Source organism: Nansenia antarctica, assembly GCF_963989245.1.
Source record: "Nansenia antarctica genome assembly, chromosome: 6".
In the NCBI taxonomy this organism is placed as follows: Eukaryota; Metazoa; Chordata; class Actinopteri; order Argentiniformes; family Microstomatidae; genus Nansenia; species Nansenia antarctica.
In genome coordinates this window covers 38933265-38952872 of record NC_137676.1, presented here as the reverse complement: position 1 = coordinate 38952872, position 19608 = coordinate 38933265, and the positions used below count along the sequence as shown (strand labels likewise).

General features: G+C 47.9%; 1 protein-coding gene across 1 annotated transcript in view; it reads right to left on the bottom strand.

Moving 5' to 3' along the window:
- Positions 1-9: 9 nt before the first annotated feature.
- spryd3 (SPRY domain containing 3) overlaps positions 10-19608 on the bottom strand; it is a 40044-nt gene continuing 20445 nt past the window's right edge. Inside the window, exons 7-11 of the mRNA XM_080535205.1 lie at positions 15545-15694; positions 8974-9031; positions 4874-4993; positions 2701-2837; positions 10-659 (exon numbers count right to left, since the gene is read on the bottom strand). Coding sequence (XP_080391331.1) covers positions 525-659; positions 2701-2837; positions 4874-4993; positions 8974-9031; positions 15545-15694 — 600 coding nt within the window. The 3' untranslated portion in view covers positions 10-524. The remainder of the gene's footprint in view (positions 660-2700; positions 2838-4873; positions 4994-8973; positions 9032-15544; positions 15695-19608) is intronic.

Genomic DNA, 19608 nt, shown 5'->3' with positions numbered 1-19608 from the left:
GGAGGAGGAGATTAGAGGGACACAACCTCAGACCCTCTCCTCCAATGAGTTGGAGAGGAGACGGGGGGATAGCGGACGCGAGGGTTCTAGGAAAGACATTTGAGATTGGAGAGTACGTAACTTAGTGCCTTGCGAGAGGAACTACCGGCAGGCTTTCTGACTCTGCACAAATGCTGGCCGTGCATTGCTATGTTTGGGTTGGTGACAGATGAAATAAACCAAGCGTGCCAGACCTCATGAGGGGAATTTAAGGGCTCACTGTTATAGAGCCCCTGGACTGGGCTGTTTGCTTAACAGAGAGGGGAAAAGGGAGTTTTGAGGAGAAATGATAAAACAACAAATTGCATAGAACTATCCAACTCTATGTCTCTGAGGAGGTTTTCTGCCAAGTACTTTACAGTATGCCTGACTGATTGCCACAGATCCTGCTGGTTCAGGTTTGGTTCTTCTTCTTGTACCCGGCCTCGTGTCGCTACTTGGCCAGGCCATAACATGTACATTGTGGGACAGTGGAGGTACAGAGGTTATCCACTCAGGGGGTGCAGGTCCACCTTGACCTTCTCTCCGCTGCTCAGCATCCCGATGGTGGGGTAGAACCCCCCCACCGGCACCCCCACCTCGCGACGCCCCATCAGCTTCCCATTCCGAGTGAAGAACACCTGCACGGCCACAGGGGGGCGACAAGTCAGTCTCCACTCATCCACAAACATTCACTACTTTCTAGTACACGTACCTCACAGACTCAGTCATATGACGCCACATATCAAACACGAACCAACCACTCTAAAGATTACGCTTCACATGTATTCAACTTCATATCTTGATGACTTCTATCTACAAATGCAAACAGCCGTTAATTTTGAACACCGCCGCCTTTCTATGCTCTGATGGCATGCAGCCTTAAGACTCCAACTGACACGTATTATGCTTTGTGGGTAAGGTGTCCTGCTGGATAAATATTGACAAATCCGGGGATTACGACTTGGCCTATTGTATTCTCACCCTTGAGTGTTTCAACAGCGCACACATGCACGAGTGTTAGACACACACACACACACACACACACACACACAAACACACAAACGCACGTGCAAAACAGCAATGTGAGACGCGAGGTCTGTAACTTCACTGCCCTTATATCAATCTAGCAACTACAGCGTATCAAAGTAACAACAAACAAACAAACGACAACTCAATCCCTTATTGGATGCTTTGAATGAGGTCGATACACAGGTGGTTTATTATCTGGGCCTTGTGTATATTGTCTTGTGTATATTGTCTTGTGTATATTGTCTTGTATATATTGTCTTGTGTATATTGTCTTGTGTATATTGTCTTGTGTATTTTGTCTTGTGGGGAATTTGTATCTACTGTACTGTACAGTGGCATTCACGACTTCAGTGTCAGTATAGCCCTGTCCGGATGGCATATAAATTACCTGAGGACCTCGGTAATATTTTTTTACCCTAGGACCCCAGTGATTTTAATGACCGATCCGGATGGAATAAAACATATCCATGCATGTTTGCGTTTCGGGTGCAAGCTGCCATTTAACATCACAGAAGAAGAAGCTGTTCCCGCCGGATGTTTTGTCAGACCCACAACACAACGCACGTGTAGCAACAACAAGTCATTTGATTACTTGATCAGAGGCATTCCATGACTGCTGATCAGATTTCCAGAACGAATTTACGAACGCAGCCGAAACCACTCGTAGACTCGGTTTTTTTCATAACATGAAACTTTACGTTTTAAAGTACCCACTCGATATAATAAACAGCAGTTTAACGATCACAAAATACTCATAATTTGTTGATTGGATTTACTATTCTCCTTTGCCATAGGCTACTGGTAAGGGAGACTTTTGTAAATACGTTCGTTTTGGGATGTGTTCGCGTTTGGGGCTGTGTGATCATCTAATTATGTGTAGTTATGTGTTTCTAGCATGTCGATGTTCTATCAGAATGTTGTGATGTTATAAAAATTAAGAAGATGAATGGCTGAAATGGCGCAAAGCGGGGAAAAACAGATACGACATCTCAAGTCTGGAACGATTATATTTCAAAACAAGGCTTCCCTTTAACTCGGGTACGGGGGGCAAAATATTGTACGGTTATCAATACGTGAGTTACCTTGCGATTCCCACCCCTAACTTCATCCCTGTGTGTTGTCAGACACCGTGATTTATAGAGTGCCAGACCATACAAACTGCACAGTTTACAAGCTAATGTTAGGTAAATTCGCTAGAATTAACCTTTTAGGTGGTTTGGTTATCCGATAGTGGAGATTCAAGGGAGTCAATAATGTCATCCACATCCATTGTTTGCACAGAGCTCACCTAATACCTTAGATCTCACAGCCCGGTCAAAGCGGTAAATTCTAGTATTAATATCACGCAAAATCATGCAATGCGTACCAAATACTGACATGTCAATCCGGACGGTAATATAATTATCAGAGGACCTCAGGGTTTGCTGAAAAACAGTAGGTAATTCCAGCCGGAATAATTACTGGGGTCCCCGGAGTAAATCACTGACATGGTCGGTCCGGACGGGATAAAAATGACCGAATTACCCCAGGTAAAACATATATTACCGAGGTCCTCAGGACATTTATATGCCGTCCGGACAGGGCTTATGTCAGTGTTTGTGCATGGAGACTTTAACAGGGGTGGACTTGGGGTTAAAGAGAGCCGCTCACCATGACCTTCCTGCCGTCGTTCTCCTGTTCCATGTCGTCACCCTCTTCCTCCTCCTCTTCGTCGTTTAAGTACAGGACATTCTGAATGCGCCCCTGCTTTGGCCGAACCTCCAGCCGGTCCCAGTCATCAAAGTCATCTGAGGACAGGACAGGACACACACACACACACACACACACACACACAGCTGAATAATCTCTCAAGCGGATGATAAGCGCAACAGCGGCATTGCACCATTGTTTTTCAACGGAGGACCCGGTTGCACTTCCTAATCAGCTGTTTCCTAAGTGGGCCGCGAAGGTTTGAGGTCGCCGCAAGCTGCGCCCAAGAGTTCAAATGTAAACGCTGCACCGTACCTTGACCTTGAGCCCAGATGCCCTGCAGACACTTGTCTTTCATGTGTATTTCTATCTTTTGTATTTGTACAGTCTGTACCTCCCAGCTTTGCCTTCTTGCAAAGGTTTTTTCGAACCTCAATAGCTTAAATACTGTCACATACGAGAGAAGCGCTTTATTTAGTTTGTGTGGAACAGTGGGACTAATGGAATTGCCTGAAAAGTGAAAATTCCAAGCTAAATCAAGCACAATAAGTATTGAACATAATGTAGTGGATTTGACCCAGGTCTGCCTCAGATAGCAACACATCATCATTATTGATTGATTGATTGATTGTACTTTATTGTCCCCGAGGGGAAATTTGTCTTGGGCATGGTACTTTCATGCTTCAAGTGCAACAGTGACGATACAACATACAGTAGACAAAGTAAACAACAGGACAGCAACAAACATTGAGTGACATTGGCAGCAGTTTCCACCTGGACATGGCATCATTTGGTATAAATATATATTGCACATAACCCTTCAAGTGGTGTTTTCGAATATTGCACATGGCCCTTCAAGTGGTGTCTAAGATAAAGTGCAGGTGCTGGTGATCATGTCCTAATCATCGTTTCTGCTTGAGAGAATTGATTAGTTTAATGGAGAATGGGACAAATGATAGTTTTAAGAGCTTATAGTTACATCTTGGCATGCGAAGCCTTCTACCTAGGGGGAGAACTTCGTATTCTGTGGAGAGCGGATGTTGGGGGTCTGCGATTATCTTGTTAGCCTTGTCCAGGACAGCTTTTTCATATAGTTTATTTAGGATCACATAGTCTCTTTCACCTACAATTTTCATAGCTGTTTTGTGAATGCTGACTAGTCTGTTTTTTTGTTGTACAGTTAAGTTGCCAAACCACACAATTATTCCATATCTGATTACACTTTCAACAATGGACTGATAGAAAATTCTCATGATCTGCTTTCTCACCCCATAAAGTCTGAGTCGCCTCAGGTGATAAAGCCTCTGCTGTAGTTTGTTACATAAGCTGTCTAAGTGTGTATTCCAGCAGAGATGGTTGTCTAATTGAATACCTAAGTACTTGTAAGAGGGCACCTGGATGATTGTTTGGTCTTTAACGACCACAGGCTCATGGTCAGTTACCTGCCTTGGGTCTAACACAACCTCCTGAGTTTTGGTGGGGTTTAAGATGAGATGGTTGCTGTCGCACCATTTAGTGAATATATTAATCTCATCATGGAGCACCGAGGGGTCTGTATCTTTATCAAGGAGACTTAGAATTGCAGTGTCGTCAGCATATTTTATAATATGGTTGCTTGGGTGGTTACTTTTACAGTCGTTGGTGTATACTGAGAAAAGATATGGAGACAGAACGCAACCTTGGGGGACACCTGTACTGCAGTGTTTAGTCACTGACAGTGTTCCATTGACTTTCACTTGCTGTTCTCTTTCTAACATGAAGGAATGGATCCATTTGATTAAAGTACTATTGACACCCATGTCTTTGAGCTTTCCTAAGAGTACGTGGGGTTGTACCGTATTAAAGGCGGAACTAAAGTCAACAAACATAATTCGGGCATAGGCCTTTTTGTTCTCGAGGTGCTTGGATACAGAATGTGTGATACAGAATGTTATGTCATTTATGGGGGTGACTGACCCGCCCTCACCTTCACCTGCCCTCACCTTCACCTGCCCTCACCGTCCAGTATGTAGTCACCTGACCTGCCCTCACCTTCACCTGCCCTCACCTTCACCGTCCAGTATGTAGTCACCTGACCTGCCCTCACCTTCACCTGCCCTCACCTTCACCCGCCCTCACCTTCACCTGCCCTCACCTTCACCGTCCAGTATGTAGTCCCGCGGGAACATGATGCCACAACCCATGATGTCACCCTCAAGGCAGCGAGGACCAAAGGGGTCCCCAACCCCACTGCCATGGAAGATCTTCCCATCATCTGTCACACAGAGAGATAGAGGGAGAGGGAGAGAGAGAGAGAGAGAGAGAGAGAGAGAGAGACAGAGAGAGGGACAGAGAGAGAGACAGAGAGAAGAGAGAGAGAGAAGATGCAAAGAGAAGAGTCAGAAGACACTGTTCATGTGGCTTTCATAAGCCTCTTAAAGTAGACTGGTGTTTCAGATAAACAACTTCACTAATGGGATGTTAAACATCATTCAATATAAATGACTGGACTAACTGGTATATCAAGGATGAATTAAAAACAATGAGTTCAGGTCCCTTCTTGCCTTTCACCTCACTGTTTTAACATAATTAACCTAAAAAGCCCTGTGAAGACTTAACCGCATCCTGAAAGTTCTCTGTACTATGTGGTTGAAGTTTCACTCCCATGTGATCTCAACAGGCCAGTGCCGTACTCCGGAAAAACACTCTGCTGGAAAACAACAAAACAACAAACGCAAAGTAAAAGAGAGAGACAACAATAAAAAATAAAAATAAAAAAAAGAGAGAAAAAGAAAGAAAAACATTGCAGAGGGTAGCCTGCAGACAGAATCCTCTAGCACGGCGTGGCTGGTAAATATTTGTGGAGTTGTCATGGGACCCGTCCCCGGCCCAGGATACTGTTTAAACAATCTCTATCGGATCACGGGGCGGGAGACGGAGACACTGTATCATTACGGCTCCCATGCGGGCCCTGTCACAACACCACACACTCTGCTAGCCCTGGAGCCACGCCGGCACAGGAGCGCTGCTAAAAATAGTGGAGTGGATTGTGGAGAGTGGAGGGGGGGGGGGGAGGGGGAGGTCGGGTCCTGGGGCTGGGTGGTAGCTGGAGCCGAGGCTGGGGTGGACTTGAGGCTGGGGGGGACTTGAGGCTGGGGGGGACTTGAGGCTGGGGGGGACTTGAGGCTGGGTGGTACTTGAGGCTGGGGCTGGGGGGTACTTGAGGCTGGGGGGGACTTGAGGCTGGGGGGGACTTGAGGCTGGGGAGGACTTGAGGCTGCAGGGGACTTGAGGCTGGGGGGGACTTGAGGCTGCAGGGGACTTGAGGCTGGGGGGGACTTGAGGCTGGGGAGGACTTGAGGCTGCAGGGGACTTGAGGCTGGGGGGGACTTGAGGCTGGGGGGGACTTGAGGCTGGGGGGGACTTGAGGCTGGGGGGGACTTGAGGCTGGGGGGGACTTGAGGCTGCAGGGGACTTGAGGCTGGGGAGGACTTGAGGCTGGGGAGGACTTGAGGCTGGGGAGGACTTGAGGCTGGGGAGGACTTGAGGCTGGGGGGGACTTGAGGCTGGGGAGGACTTGAGGCTGGGGGGGACTTGAGGCTGGGGGGGACTTGAGGCTGGGGGGGACTTGAGGCTGGGGGGGACCTGGGGCAGGGCTGGGCAGGGCAGGCAGCCTCTCTGGCACCTAAGAAGCCAGGAAACCTGGCGATAGAGAGCTGGGAACGGGGAAACAGGGCCGGCAAGATTTCATAATATGCCAGTTTGTCTGGAAAAGACCGGGCTTCCCTGTTGAGGAAACTTTGACTCGAACAGGTTCCTAAAACATGAAAAATCCAGGTTTTTTTGTTAACATCACAGTCGCGTAGAGGCATTAGGGTTTCACCCTAAGAATTTACTCTAAAAGGTCTAAGTCAGGTTCAGCTAGGCTGAGTGGAAGTGGTGGTGGTGGTGGTGGTGGTTAGGGCTGTATGGGGGTTGGGCTGGGGGGCTACGTTGTGGAGCTGGTCCATGTCATGGCTAGACTGGGCAAAGCGGTGTGGAGTAACGAGTGGATTAGGGTTACTGCCGCCTGAGTGGGGCGGGCTAGGCTAGGCTAGGTAGAGCTATGTGGTAACCAGGCCCTGTGCCAGTGAGGTTAAGCTAGCAAGACTGGGTGGTGTTGGCGGTTTAGAGCAGCATGGTGGTTGGGCTGGGTCCTGGTGCGGGTGTTGAGTCACAGCGCGTGTTAGTCACTGATGAGGAGCTACGATAGGGCGCCGTGCCAGCGCCACAGGGTTAATGAGGCTTGCTGAGTGCTGTTGCTGCTGCCTCGCTGGCTGGCGGCTCCAAACAGGGCGCAGAGGGTCCATGCTATGCCACGGCCCATCGACATCAACACCACCACCTCCACCTCCTCCTCCTCCTCCTCCTACTCCTCCCCTCATCACAGCCACACACGGGATAGAGGTCCGCACCGAGCCAACATCCAACATAAACACATACATAAATAAAGAGAGAGAGAGCGATACGCTGGCAGACACCTGCCCTCCAGGAACGTGAGGTAAACACATAAATAGATACGGTGGTGACCTGAAGAGCCAGAGGAGGTAACCAGCGGGCAGGGGGACGCTTTACATGAGTGCTCTTTGCCCTTCACTGGGGTTTGGTTGTACATTTAAAAAATATATGTTTTAATTCCCCACCCCAGCTTGCAGAAACCAAACAAGGGAACCAAATTGTCTTAAATCGTCTCTTCTTTTATGAGAATCTGTCCTTTCATTTGAAGAGTAGAAGTATTTAAGCGTTGTACACATAGGTACTTTGTCATGTCGCCAAAGTATGTTGTTGCCATATTCGAAAAACCTCGGCGTTGCTCTGTGAAAAGTATAGGATGCGTGGAGCGCGGGCAGTAATAAGGGGTGAGAGAGACGCCCGATGAGCTCTAGGAGCTGGATCAGAGCCTGCGCCTCAACCCAAGCATGGGAAGGCTAACCTCAGGCGCAGCGTGGAAAGCCACATACATCATTTTAGTCTCTAACAAATAAGATTAATGGGAGCTGTGCTGGGACGTGCACATTGCTGTGGCATCCTCCGTGCGCCAGCCAAACCAGGCAGCTCACATAAACACAGTCCGCTGGGACTGGCATGGCATGGAGTGTTGTGAGCCCCATCCCTCAGCACTGCAGCATCAGTCCCCCAGTAGGACAGATATGGAGCGAGTAAACAAGCTGATGCACTGTCAACTCTTAACATGCGTGGAGTGAAGACACACACACACACGCACACGCACACGCGCACACACACACGCACACGCGTGCACACACACACACACACACGCACACGCACACAGACACGCACACACAGACACACGCATACGCACACACACAGACACAGACACAGACACACGCATACACACACACAGACACATAGACACACATAGACAGACACACATACACACACACACACACACGCATGCACACACATAGAAACACAGACACACAGACACAGACACACAGACAGACACACAGACACACACACACACACACACACACACACACAAACAGACACACACACACACACACACACACACACACACACTTAAACAGCCATGGCTGAGGCCCTCTCCAACCCCCCCTGAGGTTTTAACAATCGGGCCCTTCATACTGGGCCATGCCAGATAAAGAACCACGAGCTCCTTCCGACAGTATCACAGCAGCATCACTTGATGGCTAATCTGTTAGCGATAGCGTACGGGTGGTGAAGACTGCATGTCGGCTTTGGGCAGATCCCTGAGGAGATAGCTGTCGTCACAAAGGGCCACACTGAGCAGTTACACAACCGTGATAACTCTTAACTGATTCTGTCTCTCTCTTGAGTTTGAGCGATATCTCGCACCGATTCCATAAAAAAAAAAAAAATTCTTTCTTCGTTTTTTTCAATCTTCAGTTTAAGAGATAACTCCCCGCGGAGTGAGATATGATCCACTTTGTTCTTCAGACGCTGTGCGATGCTTGCAGACTCTATCTACAGCCAGCAGAGATGGGTGCCCAAACATGTTGGTTTTTTAAACTGAATTGTAGATAGATGGATACACAGGAAATGTCTGTGAGTGATGATCCATCTAAAAACAACCTCCCACATACTGTATTTCGCTAAGGGAAAGTGAATGTGTATAAGCTAAGACAGGTAGATGGTCGGAGGGCCAAAACAGAAGACGATTGTATGGTACTACATACTGAGGCAACAGAGAGAAGAGTGGGGCGTGTGATGACTCACCTGCATGGTACGCCACTGAGCCTCGACTCCAGCCTGGGTGTCTGTTCTTGGGGTAGTCCTGCACACACAGAGACACACACACACACACACACACACACACACACACACACACACACACACACAGAGGTCACTACAGCTAGCATCCTCTCCCCCATTTACTCTTGTCACCAGAGAAACCCCAGCCCTGACAAATAGTCATTGAGAGAGTTAAATTACGCCACAATCGTTTCATTATAGTATTACATTCATGGTTCGTTCTGTGTGGCTCAGTTGGTGGAGCGTAGGTGCTAGCATTGCTTAGGTATGGGGTTCGATTCCCACTGGGACCGTTTTTTCGATTCCAGACCATTTTTCCTCCCCACTAGATTTTCATTTCCAGTGTTGGTTGGTTGGTTGCCACTTTGGGGCACAGCTGATACCTCTTTTCTATGCAGCTTCGTCATGCCAACAGAAATAATCAGAGGGCCAACATTTGGCAAAGATCAGAGAGTGAGTCAGAGTGAATAACCGGAGATGTTTTTTGTTCTCTCAGTCCGACATCCGTTAGGAGTCGACCACAGGACCGCAGACCCGAGAGCAGGAAGACAACTTGGGTCTAACCTTTTCATTCATCCCTGGGTCCAGTTCTTCTACTCCATTTCCTAAAAACAACCCAGGAGCGGTGGGATACGGAGGACCCTCCTAGGAGACCTGTCTTCTCCATATGAAGATTACAAACAATTCTAAATGATGACAAATTAAGCGACTGTAACGTCTATATAATAGCCGGGGTAATTCAGCCATGTGTAATTCCGATTACATGCAACAGGCTAATATGAATAATAATACAAAGTAAGAGGAAAGTATTTGTAATTTGTGTAGCCCTCCTCACAAACCCAAACATTGTGTGTATATACAGTATAGATTAGATTAAACTTTATTGTCATTGCAGAGTACAAGTACGGTACTAGACAACGAAATGCAGTTTAGCATCTAACCAGAAGTGCACTGCGAATAGTGATAAGAACATGATATTTAAAAAAAAACATGATATAAAAACATGACAATGACAGGTACAGTAAGGCATGTACGGTAGTTTAGAGGTATATACAGTTATGAGCTATGTACAGTTACGGTAGCTTATGAACAGTATGTAATGTACAGATGTATAAAAGAGGCTATATCAAAGAGGTAGGTGCAATGTGCGATACACAGTATATAGTATTTGACGTGTGGTTGATTTAGCGTTGCACTTTGGAGAGCACTTTTCAGAACCTTTCCCACTGGACCCATAGAACAAGACAAACACGATCAATCAGAGCCAAAGTATTTGACATTCTGAATGTGTCTGACCCAAGTCTGGTGTGTAAACTGACTTCTGATTTCCCCACAGGTGGGAATGGTGCAACAGCTCCTCCGGTCATAAAACAGAGACTTAGAGACCAGAGACCGGAGAGAGACCCCAGATGCTACGGGTCAGACATGAGGGGAAACACAGCCGTCCCGAACGGACTGACGGACGCTGCAGTCTGACAACCCCACCGGGGCGAGAAGAGGAGACAGACAGACAGGGAGAGGGAGAGAACGAGAGAGAGAGAGAGAGACAGAGTGAGGAAGAGAAAGAGAGAGAGAGAGAGACAGAGCGAGACACCAGTAGAGGAAGACTCGGAGACGGAGGAATGCAGCTCCCGCTCCAACGCTTCAGCCAAGTCTGCTCTTCTATTCCCTCTTTTCCCTCTCTCGACCACAAGCCCAGGGATTTCTCTGGCCTGCTCTCAGGATGACGAGACGAGACCAGAGGAGAGGATTGTCTCTCTTGTCGGTCAGGGGTTTGGTTTCACCAAGGGATGAGACTCTGGTCTGAATCAATTCTTCGGTGAGACCAGTGCTTATTGGATCTGTTTATCTGATGGACTTACAGTATTCCCTCTGAACCGCAGGCCTGGGTCTAAGATATGAAAGATATAATACCCCTCAGTTTGTATCCCTGCCATTTCAGCCAAGTTATTGTCTGGGGCTAGAGCAATGCAGCAGTAATTGCCCAAATATTGACAACTTGCTATTAGTATTAAACAACAACTGTAAGTAATCAAATGAGCTTACCAAGTACGGTATAATATGAATATTTGATATAATATCTCACATTTGTAATAACAAATAGGCATAAACTGTCAACAACTGTCTCTGTGTAAATGTACGTGCTGCACATTAACCTAAGCCCTTCCTAAACATGAACTTTCGACCACCACAAGTCTGCAGAAGCCATCGGTATCAAGTGAGCTGCATCCAAGAACAACAAACACAGTAGCTAGCCTTTGGTCCATAGCAGAGCCCTATCTGATCCCTAGGTGCTTTATCAGTGTCACAGGAGCAGCCTGCATTTCCACACTGTGACAGACTGAACAACAAACCGCCAGAGAGATGCTGCTGCTGCTACCCGTGGCCAACAAAACAGATACTCATCTCCCAGTCCCAGCTATAAATATCCCCCAAGGATCACCACAGGTGAGCGTGTGTGTGTGGTATGTGTGGGTGTGTGTATGTGTCTGTATGAGTGCCCACAACCTCAGAGAGTGGTGTTGTGTGTGAGCATGTACTGTATGTATGTGTATGTGTGTCTGTGTGTCTACAATCTCAGAAATACACGGAGGGTTGGGGTAGTGAGGGGGGTGTAGTCTTGTCTGTTTGTGTAACGTAACCCCTTGTCATCATGGTGTAAAACCACCACTTTCATGAAGTGCCCGCCAGCCACAGATAGATCGGCGGCTTGTCTTGATGGAGTTAAGTCAACAACCGCATGTTGTATTGTTGTTGCTGAACCTGGACAGAGAGGCCAGAATTCTAGAAATAGATTTCTCCCCTCACGCTCTACCCGCCACGGGCCGTTTGATTTGAATGGGAATGTCTGTTCTGTCAACTCTATTTCTACGCTTGGCCCAGGCACAGTGGTCTTTGTTCTGAACCTGACCTCTGTAGAATAAACATGTTCACACGCAGCAGACAGGCGGTGTGTGTGTATGTGTGTGTGTGTGTGTGTGTGTAGTGCTCCATCAGGGAGGGTAGTTCCCAGTCCCAGGTCAGAGGAAACTGAGTTCCTCTGGGTGGGGGGGGCTGGAGCTGAAACTGACCCCGTGGGGAAGGAAGAGGGCAGAGGAAAGGGCCGAGTAGGCCAGAACGATAACGGCCCGCCACAGTGGCTCATACTCACACACACACACACACACACACACACACACACACACACACACACACACGCACACACGCGCGCACACGCACACACACACACACACACACACACACACACACACACACACACACAGCTGAGGCTCCAATGCTGTTCTCCACCGCTGCCTCCCTCGGTCTAGATCGGTCTTTGTCCTGCACCATAGCAACCAGTGTGTATTCCGGATGCAAGCTGCACAGCGACCAAGCATACATACATACATCTCCACTCTTATCTGTAGAGGAAAGAGAGCGAGGGCAGAGGTAGCGCCAGGTCTGGGAAGTGGGGCTGGGGGGTTAAACAGATCTTAGATTACAGGCCCCCCCCCCCCCCACCTCCTTTACGCACAGAGTACATTAGCAAACATCCAAACTTCATAACACAAAGACACGAATGCCATGAAATAGACTGAGATTTGGAGCTCATTTTCACTTATTTCCACTAAAAGATTATTTAATTATTGCAAAAATAATAATAATTGTAGAACATCTAGGGTAAGAACCTTTTGTTTCTTTCTTTTTTTGGGGGGGGGGGGTTCTTGAAAAAAAAGATAGTTCACTGGAAGTGTAATAGGCCTTTAAGCTTCCACCACACCTGACATAGAGGTCTGCTGCTCTGCCATACTGGAAGTAGAGGTCTGCTGCTCTGCCATACAGGAAGTAGAGGTCTGCTGCTCTGCCATACAGGAAGTAGAGGTCTGCTGCTCTGCCATACAGGAAGTCGAGGTCTGCTGCTCTGCCATACAGGAAGTTGAGGTCTGCTGCTCTGCCATACAGGAAGTAGAGGTCTGCTGCTCTGCCATACAGGAAGTAGAGGTCTGCTGCTCTGCCATACAGGAAGTAGAGGTCTGCTGCTCTGCCATACAGGAAGTCGAGGTCTGCTGCTCTGCCATACAGGAAGTCGAGGTCTGCTGCTCTGCCATACAGGAAGTTGAGGTCTGCTGCTCTGCCATACAGGAAGTCGAGGTCTGCTGCTCTGCCATACAGGAAGTTGAGGTCTGCTGCTCTGCCATACAGGAAGTAGAGGTCTGCTGCTCTGCCATACAGGAAGTAGAGGTCTGCTGCTCTGCCATACAGGAAGTAGAGGTCTGCTGCTCTGCCATACAGGAAGTAGAGGTCTGCTGCTCTGCCATACAGGAAGTAGAGGTCTGCTGCTCTGCCATACAGGAAGTAGAGGTCTGCTGCTCTGCCATACAGGAAGTAGAGGTCTGCTGCTCTGCCATACAGGAAGTAGAGGTCTGCTGCTCTGCCATACTGGAAGTAGAGGTCTGCTGCTCTGCCATACAGGAAGTAGAGGTCTGCTGCTCTGCCATACAGGAAGTAGAGGTCTGCTGCTCTGCCATACAGGAAGTAGAGGTCTTCTGCTCTGCCATACAGGAAGTAGAGGTCTGCTGCTCTGCCATACTGGAAGTAGAGGTCTTCTGCTCTGCCATACTGGAAGTAGAGGTCTTCTGCTCTGCCATACTGGAAGTAGAGGTCTTCTGCTCTGCCATACTGGAAGTAGAGGTCTTCTGCTCTGCCATACTGGAAGTAGAGGTCTGCTGCTCTGCCATACAGGAAGTAGAGGTCTTCTGCTCTGCCATACTGGAAGTAGAGGTCTTCTGCTCTGCCATACTGGAAGTAGAGGTCTTCTGCTCTGCCATACTGGAAGTAGAGGTCTGTTGCTCTGCCATACAGGAAGTAGAGGTCTGCTGCACTGCCATAATGGAAGTAGAGGTCGGCACGGCGCAGCCATCAGTCACCAGGGAGACGACTCCCCTCCTAAACTCCAGGCCAATAATGACCTGATACGTGTTTGTGTTGGGGTCCCTTCTCTGGGCCGGGCCAGCAGCAGGATGCTGTGTGAACCCAGCATGCAATGTGACTAGTAAACAGTACTTTGACAAATGTCTAATTACCTGCATTATCACCTCTGTTGGCCTTTGCCACGAAATGTCCTTGTAATGAAACACAGATGGAGAGAGATGGAAATTACTGTGAAGGGAGGAGGAGGAGGAGGAGGAGGAGGGGAGGGAGTTATCACCACCCAGCTTCTTTAAGGTCTGGGTGAGGGAAGCAACGGCCTTGCTCAATCCGCCACAAGATAAGTTGGTCGACGGTGTGTGTGTATGTGTGTTTTTTAGTCTGTGTGTGTGTGTGTGTGTGTTTTCTTCGTGTGTGTGTGTGTGTGTGTGTGTTTTCGTGTGTGTGTGTGTGTGTGTGTGTGCGTGTGTGTGTGTGTCTAGGGGAGGCAGGAGAGCAGACCCAGTGGCCTTGTTGCTCCACTTTCCCCCACTAGACAAGTTGGTTAAAGTGTCTGCGGTCTCCAGCCTGACAGCCATTAGTCTCTGCCTGCGCCACGGCCTCGGACGCACCAGGGAGAGAGGAGCGCCACACAGCAGCAGCAGCCCACGCCATGGCTGGGGAGGCTTTCACTACTGCCCCCACCACCATCACCACCACCACCACCGCTGCCACCACCACCACCACCACCAGCACCACCAAGCACCCTACTGGTGTCTCAAGGCTAGAACATTCTGTACCTACAGAGGCCCATCCCATCCTGTCTCTCTGGTCCTCGAAATCAGAGTCCAAAAAAACAAACGAGGCACATGCATCAGGATTGGACCTTCTTCAGTCATTTCCAACTGTATTTCTGTGCTCCCTTCTGTCACACGATACTGTATATGGTCTGACCTCAACATCATGCATTTGTTGGTCCACTTGGGGATTTTTTTTCAGTGCCTGAAACATCAACTTTTTACCCACTGATATCCCATGCTGTGTTACTGTGTGCTGATCGGTCTTGATCAGTACCAAAACAGCTTTTTGGTTCATGTTGCGCTGTAAAGCCAGGTTATTATGGGAACTGCAACTCCTGTGCTGTGCTTACATTAAATGGGAACCTCATGTGCATTCTTTGGAAAAAGAAACAAGGGTTCCAATTAGACGTGCTAACATTTCTTAATTGTTTTTTTCCTCCTCTGCGTGTTTCATCTTACCAAGTCGCCATTATGTCCGGCGAGCACACAGCGTCCTACAACAAAGCTGTTTAGTAAATGGGAAAGAAATTAAGTAGGATGACCCAAAAAAACTAACTACGTGCAATCTCATGACACGAAGCGATCGTTATAAAAACAACAAGAACAACAACATGTGTACAGACTGTCCTGATCCCAAATCAGTGCCCAGCACCTACTTTGTGTAGACCGTTTTGTGAAGAAGAGGGATTATGGCAATAGCTAGATCATGTCCTCTGATAAGCCAGGTGGAATCTTGCCATACTGCTTCTTAAAAACCTATCCGATCCTCTTGAGATCTACTCAAGGGTGTAAGGAGCTAGGGGGTTGGCTGGGGAGATCCAGCATTATGAGTTGAGAGTGCTGCTTACCCTTCTCGTCAGGCCCAGGGCGATGTAGCACTTTTCTCCAGCGTCAACGATCTCCACTTCAAAATAGTGGCTGCGGGTGGTCAGAGGCTGGCGAGCCTGGGCCAGACCCACATCCATGATACTCTTCCCCTTACCTACGTACTCCAGCAGCTGTGGCGGGGGGGGGGGGGGAGACAGAGAGAGGGAGGGAGAGAAAGGTTAAGGTAAAGGTTAATCAGGCTATTTTGACAGTACTGTAAGTTGACCTCAGAGGACATACAGTACTGAGAGTATTCAGAGAAAGACACACACAGGTCAGAGTAACAGAGTAGACTACGGACGAGGACACGTGGTCCCGAGTCTAAAATAACACTGTATCCCTGTAAGGCGTAACTTCCCACATTCGCGTACATCGTCAATGAGAAACTTGCGTCATAATTCGGGTTACGCGCCGTTCTGCTCGCAGCGTACAGTACTACTTTGGACCAGAGCCCCAATCTTGACCAGAGAGAGAGAGAGAGAGAGACACGGCTCTGGTTGAAGGGGCTATATGGGGATACGGATGTCATTTGAGATATTCACATATTTCCAGTCCTACGAGGGGGCAGAGGTACTCACAAATGACAGGACGCTAGGTGATACTGGCGGACACACCCGTCCTCGTGAACCGCCCACTGGCCCACCCATGTTTACTACATGCACGTTGTGTAGACAGTCTTAGCCAACATCGTCTCTACATAGTAACGTCTCCACAAAAGGGGTTTGTTTACAAAGAGGGTGGGGGACAACAACAGGTAAGGATGGGCCAGTACTGTACTGTACTGTAGATGGGCAACTAGGCAACCAGGTGTTCTTTATGCTCCAGTAGTTTCCATCATCTCGTCGTCTGTCATGGTGAACCGCCTCCGCCCCCCCCGGGGTTGAAAAGACAAAGATGACAGGCATGGATGAGGTGGAATCCGACTTAACAGAGTCCTCTAATAAGCTTATTACAACACCTGGGCGTGTGGCAGGGCCTAGCCCAGAAGCCAAACCCGGGAGTGAGCAAAGGTTCCCAATTAGCAATCATTTCCATTTTCCTTTTCAGATTATTATGCGTTGGTTGCTTGGCGATCCATCGAGTGGAAATAACGCTTTGTTGTTGAGTGTCAGTCAACAAAACAAAACAAAAACACTAATTATTCTCATTTCTTGTTCAACCTGATTGATGGACCCATACAGGGATATAGTACAGTATCGTTTCTTTATGTGAGTGCATTACCTTTAGGCCAAAGTATTAGTTAGGCCAAATACAAGTATTAGTCAGTAAAACCACCATGTGTGAGAGATCAAAGTTGGTCAAATCCCCATCCACAATCAAACTGGAGAGAGAGAGAGAAAGAGAGAGAGAAAGAGAGAGAAAGAGAGAGAGAGACAAATTGACTGAGTCTGACTAATTTTAGTGCTGTGCTGTACTGTAATTACTAGCACTCAGATGTCCTTGCCTACCAGGTACCAGAGTTCACAATACTTTACAACTGTACCCTTACCGCCATCGGCTGTAATTCAAACCAAGCTTCTTTCACGATCACGGACCCGACACTTAACCTGACAAACCTCTCACCTACCTCTCTGCTGCTCAGATGAACAGTGTGTTCATAAATGTTTTCTCTCATCTTGTCACAATTCGAATACGATGATTTTTATTTATTTATTTTTGGTCAAAGATTATTTGCTGAATGTGTTTGTTTCTTCTCCCGTGTCCTCTCCACATCTGCTGTGGGCAGTGGAAACATTTCCTGGATAGCGTGACGTGTCACAGATCTACAGGGGTTGTTGTGTATCCTAGTGGAGCTGCGGGTCAGACAGCGCGGTGGCACCAGGAGAGGTGGCTCAGAAAGACTGATGAAATAGTGCTGATGGTATCCCCCGGGAGTCTACACTGGAGAGGGAATCTGCACATGAAAGCTACATTTGACCTCGAGTCATTGACCTTGCTTTCTCTATAGGAAGAGTAGATGCTTCCAGATTAATCAAAAAAAAAAAAAAACTTGGAATCTGCCTTATCATGGAGAGGGGGGGAGGAAGAAAGTTGATGATGCAAGAATGTCAGAAACTAAACCTTGTGGATAACAGTCAAGCTTAAACGGCTAATACAGCGACTAATACTTCTTAGCATCTCACTAACGCTCGTATTAAACTTATTTTAGACTTAGACTTATTTTTTTCAACATTTGACTTCTCTGTTACCGTACCTCTCTAGCAACTGACAAGACTTGTCTTTGAAAGATAACATTTCATTCTACTGTTCTCTCTGTACATCGACTAAGGTTACCATAAACGACTGGCTTGTACAGTACATGATGTCCCCAAGTCATTAGCCTCAATTCATGGTTACCCTCACCACCCACTTTCTCCATCTTTCTGTTTTTAGAAGCTCTCCTCTCCTCCTCCCCCCTCTCAACCTCTTCAACTTTCATGCCTGGACAGTCGCAGCTCTTTTGAAGCAGGAGGAGGGAGTTGCCATAGTAGTCACACCTTCCTGCCTCTGTGCTGCTGAGTAATGGATGGAGAGAGAGAGAGAGACAGAGAGAGAGAGAGAGAGAGAGAGAGAGAGAGAGAGAGAGAGAAACTGCTTTAATCTGCTCTCCCTGCAGCCTGGAGCAAGCTTCACTGAGAGCGCTGACAGATCCCGCAGTCTCAGTCTCTCTCTCTCTCTCTCAGTCTCTCTCTCTCTGTCTCTGTCTCTCTCTCTCTGTCTCTCTCTCTCTCTCTAGCTCTCTGATCCTGGCACCAGAGTGGAGGTGGGGGGCAGGGCCCTGTTTTGTTGACCTGCTGCCCGGGCAACAGGTGCAACACGCTGAGACGTCCTCCTTGTTTCCTTCCTGTCACTCCTGGAGAGAACTTGGAGAGAGGCTGGGACTCAGACCCAGGTTGGCCTGGTCCCTGATACTGCAATTGTTCATCTCCCCCCCGCCCCCCCCCCCAAAAAAACCACGCGTACACCAGCGACACACACGTGTGCAAGCCGTGGTCTGAGTTCTAGCCTCTCCAAGTTCTCAAAAACAAAACAAGGCCCTGCCCCCACCTCCACCCTGGCGCACACGCACACGCACACGCACACGCACATGCACACGCACACAGACACACACGCTCTCTCTGTCTCTCATAAATGACTTGTCCATCAATCGTCACTTAACCACTGGATCCTAAATAGCCTTGCTGAGTATTGCGATTAACTGAAACAAAAGCTCTCTCATTCTGACAGACTGTTAAAAGCATTCTTTCAAGGCTTTTGCCTCTGGCCAAAAGCTTACAGGTGCCGTTTTTATTTAATGCACCCAGCAGAACCAAAATAAAACTCAATTTGTCTCCACTGTTGACAGTACATCGGGGGGGGGGGGGGGGAACATAGCTTTAACTGTTGATTCTTTTTCCAGTAACTAGCCTACAACTTCTGTAGCCAGTCACACAGTAAATTCAACCCAAGACAAGTGCACCGATTACAAAGATAGTCAACATAAGAGTCAAAACACACTCCAGAAATGAGCTGTAACTCATTCAGTGATGTTTGGTAAACAAAACGTTTTCCAGATGCCAGATTCTTCGGGAATGTTTTGAACATTCACTGGGGTGTGTATGGCTGCAAGGGCGTCTTTATTTCCTATTGCTTACTAATAAATCCATCTGAACAATGACTCAACATCTTTCCAGCTTGAATAAGCATCAGGTATACAGTAGAGTATGTGGCATTAAGACAAGGTTAAGCTACTTGGAACAGTGGGTTAGTCATAGTATGAGAAGCACCCGGAGGTGGATCCAGCCAATGCCTCTCAGTCCCAAAATATACAGGTGACGCTGGTGATAGGAGCTTGACTCTCCCATGATGCAATGTCTTCCATCCATCATCCACATTCTTTTGTATTTGACTGTCCTACCCTTCTTTACGCATGCCGTGCGTGCAATCAACATTTAGCCGAGAGTATCAGAGTCAACTTTTAATCATCCACCCCCGTGGTTTTCTTTTTGTAAAATAGGAAAACCACCAGAGCATTGGGCCGACACCTCATCACTCACGGAGCATGTGGAGGTTTTCATCACCTTTT